Source organism: Lampetra fluviatilis, unplaced genomic scaffold (genome assembly GCF_964198595.1).
Source record: "Lampetra fluviatilis unplaced genomic scaffold, kcLamFluv1.1 SCAFFOLD_172, whole genome shotgun sequence".
NCBI lineage: Eukaryota > Metazoa > Chordata > Hyperoartia > Petromyzontiformes > Petromyzontidae > Lampetra > Lampetra fluviatilis.
Window position 1 is genome coordinate 127,501 of NW_027621140.1, and position 18,348 is coordinate 145,848.

At 54.5% G+C, this 18,348-nt stretch overlaps 1 protein-coding gene and 1 long non-coding RNA gene across 2 annotated transcripts in view; one reads left to right on the top strand and one right to left on the bottom strand.

The window, feature by feature from the left end:
• ATP5PO (ATP synthase peripheral stalk subunit OSCP) overlaps window positions 1–11,627 on the bottom strand; it is a 21,288-nt gene extending 9,661 nt beyond the window's left edge. Inside the window, exons 1-6 of the mRNA XM_078885247.1 lie at window positions 11,562–11,627; window positions 6,550–6,597; window positions 5,413–5,523; window positions 2,912–3,041; window positions 1,042–1,154; window positions 403–489 (exon numbers count right to left, since the gene is read on the bottom strand). Coding sequence (XP_078741373.1) covers window positions 403–489; window positions 1,042–1,154; window positions 2,912–3,041; window positions 5,413–5,523; window positions 6,550–6,597; window positions 11,562–11,588 — 516 coding nt within the window. The 5' untranslated portion in view covers window positions 11,589–11,627. The remainder of the gene's footprint in view (window positions 1–402; window positions 490–1,041; window positions 1,155–2,911; window positions 3,042–5,412; window positions 5,524–6,549; window positions 6,598–11,561) is intronic.
• Window positions 11,628–12,799: 1,172 nt separating this feature from the next.
• On the top strand, window positions 12,800–15,068 carry LOC144954836 (uncharacterized). Its single transcript, XR_013641395.1, has 3 exons — window positions 12,800–12,907; window positions 13,739–13,878; window positions 14,681–15,068. It is a non-coding gene; the product is annotated as an uncharacterized LOC144954836 (long non-coding RNA).
• Window positions 15,069–18,348: the final 3,280 nt, after the last annotated feature.

Genomic DNA, 18,348 nt, shown 5'->3' on the forward strand with positions numbered 1-18,348 from the left:
TAGTAGTGGTGGTAGTAGTAGTGGTGGTAGTGGTGGTAGTAGTCGTAGTGGTGGTAGTAGTAGTGGTAGTAGTGGTAGTAGTGGTGGTAGTGGTGGTAGTAGTGGTGGTGGTAGTAGTGGTGGTAGTGGTGGTAGTAGTAGTAGTAGTGGTGGTAGTAGTGGTGGTGGTAGTAGTGGTGGTAGTAGTGGTGGTAGTAGTGGTGGTGGTAGTAGTGGTGGTAGTAGTAGTGGTGGTAGTAGTAGTGGTGGTAGTGGTGGTAGTAGTCGTAGTGGTGGTAGTAGTAGTAGTGGTGGTGGTGGTAGTAGTTGTTGTAGCGGTACTGGTGGTGGTGGTAGTAGTAGTGGTGGTGGTAGTAGTGGTGGTGGTAGTGGTGGTGGTGGTAGCGGTACTGGTGGTGGTACCTTTGTCTGAAGTTTCAGGACCTCCCCCTGTTTCAGGAAACCAGTCAGGACGGTCTTCAGCTCCGCTAGCGTAGCCGCATCCAGGGCCTGTGGGGTCACGGGGAGGTCACGGGGAGGTCACAGGTGAGGGTCATGGGGAGGTCACAGGTGGGGGTCACGGGGAGGTCACAGGTGGGGGTCACAGGGATGTCACATGTGGAGGTTACGGGGAGGTCACGGGGAGGTCACGGTGGGGTCACGGGGAGATCACAGGTGGAGGTTACGGGGAGGTCACAGGTGAGGGTCACGGGGAGGTCACAGGGGAGGTCACGGGGAGGTCACGGGGAGGTCACTGGGAGGTCACAGGTGGGGTCATGGGGAGGTCACAGGTGAGGGTCATGGGGAGGTCACAGGTGAGGGTCATGGGGAGGTCACAGGTGGGGGTCACGGGGATGTCACATGTGGAGGTTACGGGGAGGTCACAGGTGAGGGTCACGGGGAGGTCACAGGGGAGGTCACAGGTGAGGTGTCACGGGTGGAGGTCACGGGAGGGTGGGGTCACGGGGAGGTGGGGTCACGGTGAGGTCATAGGTGGAGGTCACAGGTGGAGGTCACGGGGAGGTCACGGGGAGGTCACGGGTATGGAGGCAGTGTGTTGACCTGTGCGGTGGTGATTCTGCAGGCCACCTCGCCACGGTGGGCACTCATCAGCTGCCCAAACGCCTCCAAGACTCCGCGAGCCTTGAGCAGGCGGCCATTCTCAGCCAGCAGATCTACACACGGAGAGACACGGAGACACACGGAGAGACACGGAGAGAGACACGGTGAGACAGAGACACAGTGAGACACAGAGAGAGACAGAGACACAGAGAGACACAGAGACACAGAGAGACACAGAGGGACACAGAGAGAGACACACAGACACAGAGACACAGAGACACAGAGAGACAGAGAGACACGGAGAGAGACAGAGAGACACAGAGAGAGACACAGACACAGTGAGACAGAGACACAGAGAGACACGGAGACACAGTGAGATAGAGACACAGTGAGACACAGAGAGAGACACAGAGACACAGAGAGAGACACAGAGACACAGAGAGACACAGAGGGACACAGAGAGAGACACACAGACACAGTGAGACAGAGACACAGAGAGACACAGAGAGACAGAGAGACACGGAGAGAGACAGAGAGACACAGAGAGAGACACAGACACAGTGAGACAGAGACACAGAGAGACACGGAGACACAGTGAGACACAGAGAGAGACAGAGACACAGAGAGAGACACAGAGACACAGAGAGACACAGAGAGAGACAGAGACACAGAGAGAGACACACAGACACAGTGAGACAGAGACACAGAGAGACACGGAGACACAGTGAGATAGAGACACAGTGAGACACAGAGAGAGACACAGACACAGAGAGACACAGAGAGACACAGAGAGGCACAGAGAGACACAGAGAGTGAGACACAGACACAGAGAGACACAGAGAGAGACAGAGAGAGACACAGACACAGTGAGACACGGGGAGAGAGTGAGGTAGTTCCCCACTCAACCTGTGATTGAGTGAGTGACTGACTGAGTGACTGACTGAGTGAATGACTGAGTGACTGACTGACTGAGTGACTGACTGAGTGACTGACTGAGTGACTGGGTGAATGACTCACTGACGAAGTTGGTGGTGAGCTTGGAGACTGACTGAGTGACTGACTCAGTGAGTGACTGGGTGAGTGACTGAGTGACTGACTCAGTGGACTGACTGAGTGACTGAGTCACTGGGTGAGTGACTCACTGACGAAGTTTGTGGTGAGCTTGGAGACTGACTGAGTGACTGACTGAGTGAGTGACTTACTAAGTGACTGACTGAGTGACTAACTAAGTGAGTGACTGACTGAGAGACTGACTGAGTGACTGAGTGACTGGGTGAGTAACTGACTGAGAGACTGAGTGACTGGGTGAGTGACTGACTGAGTGAATGCCTGATTGACTGACTGACTGAGTGACTAAGAGACTGACTGAGTGACTCAGTGACTGACTGACTGAGTGACTGGGTGAGTGACTGACTGAGTGACTGACTGACTGAGAGACTGACTGAGGGACTGACTGGGTGACTGACTGAGTGACTGACTGACTGAGTGACTGACTGACTCAGTGACTGACTGACTGAGTGACTGACTGAGTGACTGGGTGAGTGACTGACTGAGTGACTGAGTGACTGGGTGAGTGACTGACTGAGTGACTGACTGAGTGACTGAGTGAGTGACTCACTGACTGACTTACTGAGTGAGTGACTCACTGACTGACTGACTGAGAGACTGACTCAGTGACTGACTGAGTGAGTGACTGAGTGAGTGACTAACTGACTGACTCAATGACTTACTGAGTGACTGAGTGACTCACTCACTGACTGACTGAGTGACTCACTGACTGACTGACTGAGAGACTGACTGAGTGACTGACTGAGTGAGTGACTAACTGACTGACTCAGTGACTGACTGAGTGACTGGGTGAGTGACTCACTGACGAAGTTGGTGGTGAGCTTGGAGACTCCGGCACGCTGTAGCGCCCCCCCCACGCTCTTCTGCTTGACCGCTCGCTTCACGTGAGGGTTGGTGACGATCGCAGACAATTGGGGGTCTTTGAGCAGCGTCTAGAGGGGGTAGAGAGGGGGTAGAGAGGGGGTAGAGAGGGGGTAGAGGGGGGGTAGAGGGGGGGTAGAGAGGGGGTAGAGAGAGGGTAGAGAGGGGGTAGAGAGGGGGTAGAGAGGGGGTAGAGAGGGGGTAGAGAGGGGGTAGAGAGGGTAGAGAGGGGGTAGAGAGGGGGTAGAGGGGGGGTAGAGGGGGGGTAGAGAGGGGGTAGAGAAGGGGTAGAGAGGGGGTAGAGAGGGGGTAGAGAGGGGGTAGAGAGGGGGTAGAGAGGGGGTAGAGAGGGGGTAGAGAGAGGGTAGAGAGAGGGTAGAGAGGGGGTAGAGAGGGGGTAGAGGGGGGGTAGAGAGGGGGTAGAGAGGGGGTAGAGAGGGGGTAGAGAGGGGGTAGAGAGGGGGTAGAGAGGGGGTAGAGAGGGTAGAGAGGGGGTAGAGAGGGGGTAGAGAGGGGGTAGAGGGGGGGTAGAGAGGGGGTAGAGAAGGGGTAGAGAGGGGGTAGAGAGGGGGTAGAGAGGGGGTAGAGAGGGGGTAGAGAGGGGGTAGAGAGGGGGTAGAGAGAGGGTAGAGAGGGGGTAGAGAGGGGGTAGAGAGGGGGTAGAGGGGGGGTAGAGAGGGGTAGAGAGGGGGTAGAGAGGGGGTAGAGGGGGGTAGAGAGGGGGTAGAGAGGGGGTAGAGGGGGGGTAGAGAGGGGGTAGAGAGGGGGTAGAGGGGGGGTAGAGAGGGGGTAGAGAGGGGGTAGAGAGGGGGTAGAGAGGGGGTAGAGAGGGGGTAGAGAGGGGGTAGAGAGGGGGTAGAGAGGGGGTAGAGAGGGGGTAGAGAGGGGGTAGAGAGGGGGTAGAGGGGGGGTAGAGGGGGGGTAGAGAGGGGGTAGAGAGGGGGTAGAGAGGGGGTAGAGAGGGGGTAGAGGGGGGGTAGAGAGGGGGTAGAGAAGGGGTAGAGAGGGGGTAGAGAAGGGGTAGAGAGGGGGTAGAGAGGGGGTAGAGAGGGGGTAGAGGGGGGGTAGAGGGGGGGTAGAGAGGGGGTAGAGAGGGGGTAGAGAGGGGGTAGAGAGGGGGTAGAGGGGGGGTAGAGAGGGGGTAGAGAGGGGGTAGAGAGGGGGTAGAGAGGGTAGAGAGGGGTAGAGAGGGTAGAGAGGGGGTAGAGAGGGGGTAGAGGGGGGGTAGAGAGGGTAGAGAGGGGGTAGAGAGAGGGTAGAGAGGGGGTAGAGAGGGGGTAGAGAGGGGTAGAGAGGGTGAGTCTGTGAGTGAGTGTCTGAGTGAGTCTGAGTGAGCGAGTCTGTGAGCGAGTCTGTGAGTGAGTCTGTGAGCGAGTCTGTGAGCGAGTCTGTGAGTGAGTGAGTCTGAGTGAGCGAGTCTGTGAGCGAGTCTGTGAGTGAGTGTGAGTCTGAGTGAGCGAGTCTGTGAGCGAGTCTGTGAGTGAGTGTGAGTGATTGAGTGAGTCTGTGAATCTGTGAATCTCTGAGTGAGTCTGTGAGTGAGCGAGTGAGTGAGTCTGGAGTCCGTGAGTGAGTCTCTGAGTCTGTGAATGAGTCCCTGAGTGAGTGAGTCTGTGAGTGAGTGAGTGAGTCTGTGGGTGAGTGAGTCTGTGAGTGAGTCCGTGAGTAAGTGAGTCTGTGAGTGAGCGAGTGAGTGAGTGAGTGAGTCTCTGAGTGAGTGTCTGAGTGAGTGAGTCTCTGAGTGAGTGAGTCTCTGAGTGAGTGAGTCTCTGAGTGAGTGTCTGAGTGAGTGAGTCTGAGTGAGTCTCTGAGCGAGTCTCTGAGGTTCTCTCTGAGTGAGTGTCTCTGAGTGAGTGTCTCTGAGTGAGTGAGTCTGTGAGTGAGTCTGTGAGTCTGTGAGTGAGTCTCTGGGTGAGTCTCTGAGTGAGTCTCTGAGTGAGTGAGTCTCTGAGTGAGTGAGTCTCTGAGTGAGTGAGTCTCTGAGTGAGTGAGTCTCTGAGTGAGTGAGTCTCTGAGTGAGTCTCTGAGTGAGTCTGTGAGTGAGTCTGTGAGTGAGTCTGTGAGTGAGTCTCTGAGTGAGTCTGAGTGAGTGAGTCTCTGAGTGAGTCTCTGAGTGAGTGTCTCTGAGTGAGTCTGTGAGTGAGTCTGTGAGTGAGTCTGTGAGTCTCTGAGTGAGTCTCTGAGTGAGTCTGAGTGAGTGAGTCTCTGAGTGAGTGTCTCTGAGTGAGCGAGTCTGAGTGAGTGAGTCTCTGAGTGAGTGTCTCTGAGTGAGTCTCTGAGTGAGTCTCTGAGTGAGTGAGTCTCTGAGTGAGTGAGTCTCTGAGTGAGTCTCTGAGTGAGTCTGTGAGTGAGTCTGTGAGTGAGTCTCTGAGTGAGTCTGAGTGAGTGAGTCTCTGAGTGAGTGTCTCTGAGTGAGTCTGAGTGAGCGAGTCTCCGACTGACCCCCACAGTGACCAGCTCTTTCTCCACCGTGTCCAGCTGCTTCTGCTTGCTGGCTGCAGAGTAGAGAGCCGTCGCGTAGCGACCCTCCAACCCAAACAGCTGCACCGGGGGCTACGCGTACACACACACACGCGCACGCACGCGGATTCATGGATCCATCCGTGCAGAGTGCGCTTACAACGCACGGAGAGGAAGGGCTGGTGGTGGTAGCAAGTAGCAGCGCCAATGAAGGCTGACGCACGCGCACACACAGACATACTGACACACACACAGACACGCACACACACAGACACGCACACACACACACACAGACATACTGACACACACACGCTGACACACACACACAGACACACAGATACACACACAGACACGCACACACACAGACACGCACACACACACAGACATACTGACACACACACGCTGACACACACACACAGACACACAGATACACACACAGACACACACAGTGACACACACACACTGACACACACACTGACACACAGACACACACACACACTGATATACACACACACACTGACACACACTGACACACACAGACTGACACACAGATACACACTGACACACAGACACAGATGGTGATAATGGTGGCGATGATTGTGATGGTGATTGCGAAAATGATTGTGATAGTGGCGATGGTGATGATGGTGGTGATAGTGGTGATTATGATGGTGGTGGTGATGGTGATGATGGTGGTGGTGGTGATGGTAGTGATGATGTTGGTGGTGATGGTGGTGATGGTGGTGGTGGTGATGGTGATGGTGGTGGTGATGGTGGTGATGGTGATGATGGTGATGATTGTGATGGTAATGATGGTGGTGATGATGGTGATGATTGTGATGGTGGTGATGATGGTGATGATTGTGATGGTAATGATGGTGGTGATGATGGTGATGATTGTGATGGTAATGATGGTGGTGATGATGGTGATGATTGTGATGGTAATGATGGTGGTGATGATGGTGATGATTGTGATGGTAATGATGGTGGTGATGATGGTGATGATTGTGATGGTAATGATGGTGGTGATGATGGTGGCAGTGATGGTGATAGTGATGATGATGGTGGTGATGGTGATAGTGATGATGATGATGATGGTGATCACGTGACCATCGTCACCTTCACCAGCTGCCCAGTGCGCACGCTGGAGCTGGAAAACTGCCGAACCTGAAGGACACAAACATCGATTAGCGTCTTAGTGAGTCACTATGTACCCCCCCCCCCCCCCCCAGTGATTAACACTGAACCCTGTGGGGGTCTTAGTGTGTCTCTAAGAGCCCCCCCCCAGTGATTAACACTGAACCCTGTGGGGGTCTTAGTGTGTCTCTAAGAGCCCCCCCCCAGTGATTAACACTGAACCCTGTGGGGGTCTTAGTGTGTCTCTAAGAGCCCCCCCCCCCCAGTGATTAACACTGAACCCTGTGGGGGCCTTAGTGTGTCTCTAAGAGCCCCCCCCCCCAGTGATTAACACTGAACCCTGTGGGGGTCTTAGTGTGTCTCTAAGAGCCCCCCCCCAGTGATTAACACTGAACCCTGTGGGGGTCTAAGTGTGTCTCTAAGAGCCCCCCCCCAGTGATTAACACTGAACCCTGTGGGGGTCTAAGTGTGTCTCTAAGAGCCCCCCCCCAGTGATTAACACTGAACCCTGTGGGGGTCTTAGTGTGTCTCTAAGAGCCCCCCCCCCAGTGATTAACACTGAACCCTGTGGGGGTCTAAGTGTGTCTCTAAGAGCCCCCCCCCCAGTGATTAACACTGAACCCTGTGGGGGTCTTAGTGTGTCTCTAAGAGCCCCCCCCCAGTGATTAACACTGAACCCTGTGGGGGCCTTAGTGTGTCTCTAAGAGCCCCCCCCCCAGTGATTAACACTGAACCCTGTGGGGGTCTTAGTGTGTCTCTAAGAGCCCCCCCCCCCAGTGATTAACACTGAACCCTGTGGGGGTCTTAGTGTGTCTCTAAGAGCCCCCCCCCCCAGTGATTAACACTGAACCCTGTGGGGGTCTTAGTGTGTCTCTAAGAGCCCCCCCCCAGTGATTAACACTGAACCCTGTGGGGGTCTAAGTGTGTCTCTAAGAGCCCCCCCCCCAGTGATTAACACTGAACCCTGTGGGGGTCTAAGTGTGTCTCTAAGAGCCCCCCCCCAGTGATTAACACTGAACCCTGTGGGGGTCTTAGTGTGTCTCTAAGAGCCCCCCCCCCAGTGATTAACACTGAACCCTGTGGGGGTCTTAGTGTGTCTCTAAGAGCCCCCCCCCAGTGATTAACACTGAACCCTGTGGGGGTCTTAGTGTGTCTCTAAGAGCCCCCCCCCAGTGATTAACACTGAACCCTGTGGGGGTCTTAGTGTGTCTCTAAGAGCCCCCCCCCCAGTGATTAACACTGAACCCTGTGGGGGTCTTAGTGTGTCTCTAAGAGCCCCCCCCCAGTGATTAACACTGAACCCTGTGGGGGTCTTAGTGTGTCTCTAAGAGCCCCCCCCCAGTGATTAACACTGAACCCTGTGGGGGTCTTAGTGTGTCTCTAAGAGCCCCCCCCCAGTGATTAACACTGAACCCTGTGGGGGTCTTAGTGTGTCACTAAGAGCCCCCCCCCAGTGATTAACACTGAACCCTGTGGGGGTCTTAGAGTGTCTCTAAGAGCCCCCCCCCAGTGATTAACACTGAACCCTGTGGGGGTCTAAGTGTGTCTCTAAGAGCCCCCCCCCCAGTGATTAACACTGAACCCTGTGGGGGTCTTAGAGTGTCTCTAAGAGCCCCCCCCCAGTGATTAACACTGAACCCTGTGGGGGTCTTAGTGTGTCTCTAAGAGCCCCCCCCCCCGCCCAGTGATTAACACTGAACCCTGTGGGGGTCTAAGTGTGTCTCTAAGAGCCCCCCCCCCAGTGATTAACACTGAACCCTGTGGGGGCCTTAGTGTGTCTCTAAGAGCCCCCCCCCAGTGATTAACACTGAACCCTGTGGGGGTCTTAGTGTGTCTCTAAGAGCCCCCCCCCAGTGATTAACACTGAACCCTGTGGGGGTCTTAGTGTGTCTCTAAGAGCCCCCCCCCAGTGATTAACACTGAACCCTGTGGGTGTCTTAGTGTGTCTCTAAGAGCCCCCCCCCAGTGATTAACACTGAACCCTGTGGGGGTCTTAGTGTGTCTCTAAGAGCCCCCCCCCAGTGATTAACACTGAACCCTGTGGGGGTCTTAGTGTGTCTCTAAGAGCCCCCCCCCAGTGATTAACACTGAACCCTGTGGGGGTCTTAGTGTGTCTCTAAGAGCCCCCCCCCAGTGATTAACACTGAACCCTGTGGGGGTCTAAGTGTGTCTCTAAGAGCCCCCCCCCAGTGATTAACACTGAACCCTGTGGGGGTCTAAGTGTGTCTCTAAGAGCCCCCCCTCAGTGATTAACACTGAACCCTGTGGGGGTCTTAGTGTGTCTCTAAGAGCCCCCCCCCAGTGATTAACACTGAACCCTGTGGGGGTCTTAGAGTGTCTCTTAGAGCCCCCCCCCAGTGATTAACACTGAACCCTGTGGGGGTCTTAGTGTGTCTCTAAGAGCCCCCCCCCCAGTGATTAACACTGAACCCTGTGGGGGTCTAAGTGTGTCTCTAAGAGCCCCCCCTCAGTGATTAACACTGAACCCTGTGGGGGTCTTAGTGTGTCTCTAAGAGCCCCCCCCCAGTGATTAACACTGAACCCTGTGGGGGTCTTAGTGTGTCTCTAAGAGCCCCCCCCCAGTGATTAACACTGAACCCTGTGGGGGTCTAAGTGTGTCTCTAAGAGCCCCCCCCCAGTGATTAACACTGAACCCTGTGGGGGTCTAAGTGTGTCTCTAAGAGCCCCCCCCCAGTGATTAACACTGAACCCTGTGGGGGCCTTAGTGTGTCTCTAAGAGCCCCCCCCCAGTGATTAACACTGAACCCTGTGGGGGTCTAAGTGTGTCTCTAAGAGCCCCCCCCCAGTGATTAACACTGAACCCTGTGGGGGTCTTAGTGTGTCTCTAAGAGCCCCCCCCCCAGTGATTAACACTGAACCCTGTGGGGGTCTTAGTGTGTCTCTAAGAGCCCCCCCCCAGTGATTAACACTGAACCCTGTGGGGGTCTTAGTGTGTCTCTAAGAGCCCCCCCCCAGTGATTAACACTGAACCCTGTGGGGGTCTTAGTGTGTCACTAAGAGCCCCCCCCCAGTGATTAACACTGAACCCTGTGGGGGTCTTAGAGTGTCTCTAAGAGCCCCCCCCCCAGTGATTAACACTGAACCCTGTGGGGGTCTAAGTGTGTCTCTAAGAGCCCCCCCTCAGTGATTAACACTGAACCCTGTGGGGGTCTTAGTGTGTCTCTAAGAGCCCCCCCCCCGCCCAGTGATTAACACTGAACCCTGTGGGGGTCTAAGTGTGTCTCTAAGAGCCCCCCCCCAGTGATTAACACTGAACCCTGTGGGGGCCTTAGTGTGTCTCTAAGAGCCCCCCCCCAGTGATTAACACTGAACCCTGTGGGGGTCTTAGTGTGTCTCTAAGAGCCCCCCCCCAGTGATTAACACTGAACCCTGTGGGGGTCTTAGTGTGTCTCTAAGAGCCCCCCCCCAGTGATTAACACTGAACCCTGTGGGTGTCTTAGTGTGTCTCTAAGAGCCCCCCCCCAGTGATTAACACTGAACCCTGTGGGGGTCTTAGTGTGTCTCTAAGAGCCCCCCCCCAGTGATTAACACTGAACCCTGTGGGGGTCTTAGTGTGTCTCTAAGAGCCCCCCCCCAGTGATTAACACTGAACCCTGTGGGGGTCTTAGTGTGTCTCTAAGAGCCCCCCCCCAGTGATTAACACTGAACCCTGTGGGGGTCTAAGTGTGTCTCTAAGAGCCCCCCCCCAGTGATTAACACTGAACCCTGTGGGGGTCTAAGTGTGTCTCTAAGAGCCCCCCCTCAGTGATTAACACTGAACCCTGTGGGGGTCTTAGTGTGTCTCTAAGAGCCCCCCCCCAGTGATTAACACTGAACCCTGTGGGGGTCTTAGTGTGTCTCTAAGAGCCCCCCCCCAGTGATTAACACTGAACCCTGTGGGGGTCTTAGTGTGTCTCTAAGAGCCCCCCCTCAGTGATTAACACTGAACCCTGTGGGGGTCTTAGTGTGTCTCTAAGAGCCCCCCCCCCGCCCAGTGATTAACACTGAACCCTGTGGGGGTCTAAGTGTGTCTCTAAGAGCCCCCCCCCAGTGATTAACACTGAACCCTGTGGGGGCCTTAGTGTGTCTCTAAGAGCCCCCCCCCAGTGATTAACACTGAACCCTGTGGGGGTCTTAGTGTGTCTCTAAGAGCCCCCCCCCAGTGATTAACACTGAACCCTGTGGGGGTCTTAGTGTGTCTCTAAGAGCCCCCCCCCAGTGATTAACACTGAACCCTGTGGGTGTCTTAGTGTGTCTCTAAGAGCCCCCCCCCAGTGATTAACACTGAACCCTGTGGGGGTCTTAGTGTGTCTCTAAGAGCCCCCCCCCAGTGATTAACACTGAACCCTGTGGGGGTCTTAGTGTGTCTCTAAGAGCCCCCCCCCAGTGATTAACACTGAACCCTGTGGGGGTCTTAGTGTGTCTCTAAGAGCCCCCCCCCAGTGATTAACACTGAACCCTGTGGGGGTCTAAGTGTGTCTCTAAGAGCCCCCCCCCAGTGATTAACACTGAACCCTGTGGGGGTCTTAGTGTGTCTCTAAGAGCCCCCCCCCAGTGATTAACACTGAACCCTGTGGGGGTCTTAGTGTGTCTCTAAGAGCCCCCCCCCAGTGATTAACACTGAACCCTGTGGGGGTCTTAGTGTGTCTCTAAGAGCCCCCCCCCAGTGATTAACACTGAACCCTGTGGGGGTCTAAGTGTGTCTCTAAGAGCCCCCCCCCAGTGATTAACACTGAACCCTGTGGGGGTCTAAGTGTGTCTCTAAGAGCCCCCCCTCAGTGATTAACACTGAACCCTGTGGGGGGTCTAAGCAAATCCAATGTCAATGGAGGCTTCCAATGTCAAACCGGTGCCCCATCTCTCTCCCTCACGCTCAGCCTCAACCACGTCCGCCTTCGTCTCCCCTGCCCCCCACTAACCCCCCACTAACCCCCCACTAACCTCCCCACGTCTGTGTGTGTCTCTCTGTTGGTGGTGGTGGTGGTGGAACTCACGGCCAAGCGAAGTGGTGAGGCGGCCATCGTTACGCTGAGGGGTCAGAGTGAAAGTGGTGGGGTTGGGCGGAAGTGACGTCATTTAGCCGGTGTCGATTGGCGTGGGCGTGACGTCAATTGGTTGGATGTTGGGGTGGCGGGGGGAAGTGACGTCATTTAGTCGGTGTCGATTGGCGTGGGCGTGACGTAAATTGGTTGGATGTTGGGGTGGCGGGGGGAAGTGACGTCATTTAGTCGGTGTCGATTGGCGTGGGCGTGACGTCAATTGGTTGGATGTTGCTGAGGTGGAGTGGGGGTGACGTCATTAAGTCGGTGTCGATTGGCGTGGCCGTGACGTCAATTGGTTGGATGTTGACGACTTCTTTTAATTGTTTATATTGGTCACGCCTTGAGAATGACGTCACGTCAAGAAATAGGTTGTGAGCATTGCCATTACCTCACGTAATTTCTGTTAATTTAACGATTTGTTACGTGACGTCACGCCGAAAATATCGCATCCACCCCCTTTGGAACGGTCATTATAGAGTGACGTCACGAAAACCAATAGAATGACGTCACAGGGTCGACAGATTTCTGTGATGACGTAACAGCGGTCGTACAGAGAAAGATATTTAATGGGCGACGTTTCGGGCAATGTCCCAATGGAGGGCCAAAAGATGACGTCACTGCCCAGCAAACTTGGCACGGACGTGACGTCACTACATCTGTGCGGGTTTGATGTCCGGTACCGTGACGTAATTTGTTCTGGAGGTCGCGGGGACAAACCAAGGTCGGTCGTGACGTCACCCCAGTGTTCCGGTGACGTTGCCAGCCCTGGCGCATTTTCGCGATGACGTCACGAAGCCGCGTGTCGTCACCGCGCGCGCGTGCTCGCAAGGAGTGATGTCACGCCCGTTGGCAAGAAAATAACGCCGCGTTCAAACGTCCTAATGACGTCATGCCTACCCACCGATGTGCTGGTGACGTCACTAACTGCGTCTCGTCACCGACGACACAGCAGGCGGGGGGGGGAGAGGACCAACCGCGACATGACGTCATAACCAACGGTTAATTTTTTTAAAAATCCCGATTAAAATATAATTATTTTCTAAATATTAAAAGTCATATTATTAACTAAAGAGCGAGAGCGCGAGGGAGAGGGGTGAACGTGAAATAAAAATCGTTGATTAGAAATTAAATTAAAATTAAAAATTAATTCAACTGATGGGTGGGTGGCTGAAGTTCTACATCCGGTGAACGAGCCGCGTGACCCGGAAGTGAAAGAGGTCACGCCCCCCACGTGGTTTGTGGAGGTCGCGACAATGCCGGGATACGAACTGTCACTCATAGTGAGGGCGGCGAGTCGGGTGAGTGTGGTGAGTGGTGAGTGTGGTGGTGAGTGTGGTGGTGAGTGTGGTGGTGAGTGTGGTGGTGAGTGTGGTGGTGAGTGTGGTGGTGAATGTGGTGAGTGGTGAGTGTGGTGGTGAGTGTGGTGAGGGGTGGTGAGGGGTGGTGAGTGTGGTGGTGAGTGTGGTGGTGAGTGTGGTGAGTGGTGAGTGTGGTGAGTGGTGAGTGTGGTGGTGAGTGTGGTGGTGAGTGTGGTGGTGAGTGTGGTGAGTGGTGAGTGTGGTGGTGAGTGTGGTGGTGAGTGTGGTGGTGAGTGTGGTGGTGAGTGTGGTGGTGAGTGTGGTGGTGAGTGTGGTGGTGAATGTGGTGAGTGGTGAGTGTGGTGGTGAGTGTGGTGAGGGGTGGTGAGGGGTGGTGAGTGTGGTGGTGAGTGTGGTGGTGAGTGTGGTGGTGAGTGTGGTGGTGAGTGTGGTGAGTGGTGAGTGTGGTGGTGAGTGTGGTGGTGAGTGTGGTGGTGAGTGTGGTGGTGAATGTGGTGAGTGGTGAGTGTGGTGGTGAGTGTGGTGAGGGGTGGTGAGGGGTGGTGAGTGTGGTGGTGAGTGTGGTGGTGAGTGTGGTGAGTGGTGGTGAGTGTAATGGTGAGTGAGTGTGTGAGTGAGTGTGTGAGTGAGTGTGTGAGTGAGTGTGTGAGTAATGGTGAGTGTGTACTGGTGAGTGTCATGGTGAGTGTGTGAGTGTAATGGTGAGTGTGTGTGAGTGTATGTGTGAGTGTGTGTGAGTGTAGTGGTGAGTGTAGTGGTGAGTATGTGAGTGTAGTGGTGAGTGTAATGGTGAGCGTGTGGTGAGTGCAGGAGGAGGTGAGGCAGGCGGTGAGGAGGGCCGTGCTGAGTCTGCTGGGCCGTGGGGCTGTGGTGAGGGATCTGTCCGGGCTGGGGACACGGAGACTCCCCTACTCAGTGCGGCGTCACGATGAGACTCACACTACTGGGTGGTGAGGCCACCGCACTACTCACCACACGACTCACCACACGACTCACCACTCACTCACTCAGCCACTCACAGAGCCACCCACTCACTCACCCACTCACTCACTCAGCCACTCACCCACTCACCAACCCACTCAGCCACTCACTCAGCCACTCACCCACTCAGTCACTCACCCACTCAGTCACTCACCCACTCAGTCACTCACCCACTCACCCACTCACTGACTAACTCACCCACTCACTGACTAACTCACCCACCCACTCACCCACCCACCCACTCACACACTCACTCACCCACCCACTCACACACTCACCCACCCACTCACTCACCCACCCACTCACTCACCCACCCACCCACTCACTCACCCACCCACTCACCCACCCACTCACCCACCCACTCACCCACCCACTCACTCATTTACCCACCCACTCACTCACTGACTCACTCACCCACCCACCCACCCACTCACCCACCGACTCACTCACTCACCCACCCACCCACTCACCCACTGACTAACTCACTCACTGACTAACTCACCCACTCACCCACTCACCCACCCACCCACTCACTCACCCACCCACCCACTAACCCACCCACCCACTCACCCACCCACTCACCCACCCACTCACCCACCCACTCACCCACCCACCCACTCACCCACCCACTCACTGACTAACCCACCCATTCACTAACTCACCCACTCACTGACTAACCCACCCACCCACTCACCCACTCACTGACTAACTCACCCACCCACTCACCCACTCACTAACTCACTCACTCACTAACTCACCTACCCTCCCCAGCTACTTCCTGGTGGCGTTCGACTCGTCCAGCACATCGCTCATTCCCCTGCAGGAGGAGCTGTCGCGAGACGTCGACCTTATCCGCTCCACCGTGCTGAGGTCGCGACCCCGTGACCCCGCGACCCCCAGCTGCCCCGGGCGACCCCACGACCCCCACGACCTCACCGCCAAGCTGGGCCAGCTCAAGTGACCACTGCTCACCCACTCACCCACCCACTCACCTACTCACTCACTCACCCACTCACTCACCCACTCACCCACTCACCCACTCACTCACTCACCCACTCACTCACCCACTGACTCACCCACTCACTCACCTACTCACTCACCTACTCACTCACTCACCCACTCACTCACCCACTCACCCACCCACTCACTCACCCACTCACTCACCCACTCACCTACTCACTCACCCACTCACCCACTCACTCACCCACTCACTCACCCACTCACCCACTCACTCACTCACCCACTCACCCACCCACTCACTCACCCACTCACTGACCCACTCACCCACTCACTCACCCACTCACTCACCCACCCACTCACCCACCCACTCACCCACAAGTGTCACCTCACCACCCACCCCATAATCTCAATCCGGAGCCTCCCTAGGTCGACTCAGCCACAACAACAACAACAACAAAAGAACCCCCATCACCACCGTGGGAAGACAAAGACGGCCGGGACAGGGACAGGGGGGGGTGGTTCTAACCCAGGCACTGCCGCTGCTGTTCGCTCCTCACAGCACTTGCCCCTGCGGCCTGTGTGGGCTACACTGGGGGGAGGAGGGCGGGGGGGACCTTTGTATTTGTCTTTGTGTTGTTACATTTGGATCTCGTGGTTCGCCGTTTAAAATGTGAATTTGAATAAATCCGATTACGAGGGTGAATTTAATGAACGTGAAGTCGCCTCTCGAATCATTTTAGAGTGTGTGCCCGTGTGTTGGAGGTGGCCATGTTGGGTAGGGGTCATGGTGGCCATGTTGGGTTGGGGTGCTGGTGGCCATGTTGGGTAGGGGTGGCCAGTTGGGTATGGATAGAGGTGGCCATTTTGGGCAGGGGTAGAGGTGGCCATTTTGGGCAGGGGTAGAGGTGGCCATTTTGGGCAGGGGTAGAGGTGGCCATTTTGGGCAGGGGTAGAGGTGGCCATTTTGGGCAGGGGTAGAGGTGGCCATTTTGGGCAGGGGTAGAGGTGGCCATTTTGGGCAGGGGTGGCCAGTTGGCCATTTTGGGCAGGGGTGGCCAGTTGGGTTGGGGTAGAGGTGGCCATGTTGGGCAGGGGTAGAGGTGGCCATGTTGGGTATGGTCATAGGTAGAGGTGGCCATGTTGGGTAGGGTCATAGGTAGAGGTGGCCATGTTGGGTAGGGTCATAGAGGTGGCCATGTTGGGTAGGGTCATTGGTAGAGGTGGCCATGTTGGGTAGGGTCATAGGTAGATGTGGCCATGTTGGGTAGGGTCATAGGTAGAGGTGGCCATGTTGGGTATGGTCATAGGTAGAGGTGGCCATGTTGGGTAGGGTCATAGGTAGAGGTGGCCATGTTGGGTAGGGTCATAGGTAGAGGTGGCCATGTTGGGTAGGGTCATCGGTAGAGGTGGCCATGTTGGGTAGGGTCATAGGTAGAGGTGGCCATGTTGGGTAGGGTCATCGGTAGAGGTGGCCATGTTGGGTAGGGTCATAGGTAGAGGTGGCCATGTTGGGTAGGGTCATAGGTACAGGTGGCCATGTTGGGTAGGGTCATCGGTAGAGGTGGCCATGTTGGGTAGGGTCATAGGTAGAGGTGGCCATGTTGGGTAGGGTCATCGGTAGAGGTGGCCATGTTGGGTAGGGTCATAGGTAGAGGTGGCCATGTTGGGTAGGTGCGCCACCGAGGCTTGAGTGAGTACGGGACTGGCTACAGCCGGGGCCGACACCTTTCTTAGAACCTCGCTGACTCAACGCCGAGTTTGGAGCTCCCTCAGCCGGTCTGTTCCGCGGAGCGAGTGTTTTATTGGGGGTCCGTCCGGGACCATCTCCCAACCACCGGCTCGTGTAACGAGAACCCCCTTGAATGTTTTACAATGAAACGCGGCAATTGAATCAATACAATCCACCTGCTGGCATTCAGCGCCTGTTTATTTACCGCCAAGAAGTGTCAAACCTGGCAAGGGAGGTCCCATGATGAAGCTGCTCGCCTCGAGCTCTCAACGTCTATGATAGAGGCATTGTCCTGGTGCTGGTCGCCTTTTAGCGTTGCCCTCTGGTCTAACGCTGCTTGAGACCAGGCTCTAGGGCAGGGGTGGGGAGCGTCCGGCCCGCGGGCTGTATGAGACCCGCAAAATCATTTGGTGTGGCCCTGCCAAGGCAACCGCAGGCGGGACTCGAAATTCAACAAATCTAGGAGCAAACCTGGAAAAGCAATTGTGGGTAGCAACATTATCAATACCAGCTAACATCACATGCCTCGCAAAAGAGAAGCAGTTCCAGCCCTCACATTAGGGGTGAGCTAATTAAATGTTTGACCAAATGTCGCATTTCGATTTAAAGCTTTCGTGACTGCAGGGATTCATCTTCTTGGTTCTTTCGGTAAAGTCACGTAGAAGGGAAATAATAAAATAAAAATATATAAAACAATAAAATAACATAATAGAATAAAATTCAATGATAAAATATAATACAATTTTTGTTTAATCTTTATTATTTTATTATTTCTCTTCTACGTGACTTTACCGAAAGAACCAAGAAGACAAATGTCGAATTTTTTAAGTTGATAATTTTGTATGCCCCTTGAATGATGTTATATAAATATCCAAATGGTCCTTGTCAGAAAAAAAGGTTCCCCTACCCCTGCTCTAGAGAAAGCTGTCTCTGGTGTGGACCAATCAGTCTCAAAGACAATGCATGACGATGACGATCATCATCATCATCATATACTGCCAGAGCATGGTGGTTGCTGTTTTTTTTCATTCATTGACTTTTTGGCAAGCGGTCGCCGCGTTAGTGACGAGGCCATGTCGTTTTGGCCACAACGCAAGCAGCCGTCCTCAGGTGAAGAACAGGTCTGTCGGCAAGACAGCGTCTGAATTCCCTAGCCACCGTGATGTTAGGGTTGAATTTCAGACGCTGTCTTCCCGACAGACCTGTTCTTCACCTGAGGACGGCTGCTTGCGTTGTGGCCGAAACGTCGTGAAAATTATTTTATTATGTTTTATTTGTATTATTTTATTATTTCCCTTCTACGTGACTTTACCGAAAGAACCAAGAAGATGAATCCCTGCAGTCACGAAAGAAGCTTTAAATCGAAATTTGAGGCCGTGTCGTTTTTAAATCCTTTATATTAAGTTCGCTTGCTTGCTTGCGTGCTTGCTTGCTTGCTTACGACCGTGCAAATATTTCGGTCGTTTTTTAACCCACTTCCCGTGATCCAATCGAGCTGACATTTTCCACACAGACTCGTTGTGCGTGACTATTAATTTTCGTTAATTTTTTTTTCCAAAATTTTACACTGTTTAGGGGAAAAAAAATGTAATTACCAATTGCTTAATGCTGGCAGACAATCATCTGACCCATAGGTGGCAGCCATCTCAAGCCAGAGGACGAGAGGACTCTAGCCGCCACGCATATAGAGGATTTAGAGTGAAAAACTTTGTTTTTACGGGTTAATTTCTTTCTTTTGTTTTCACTTCGA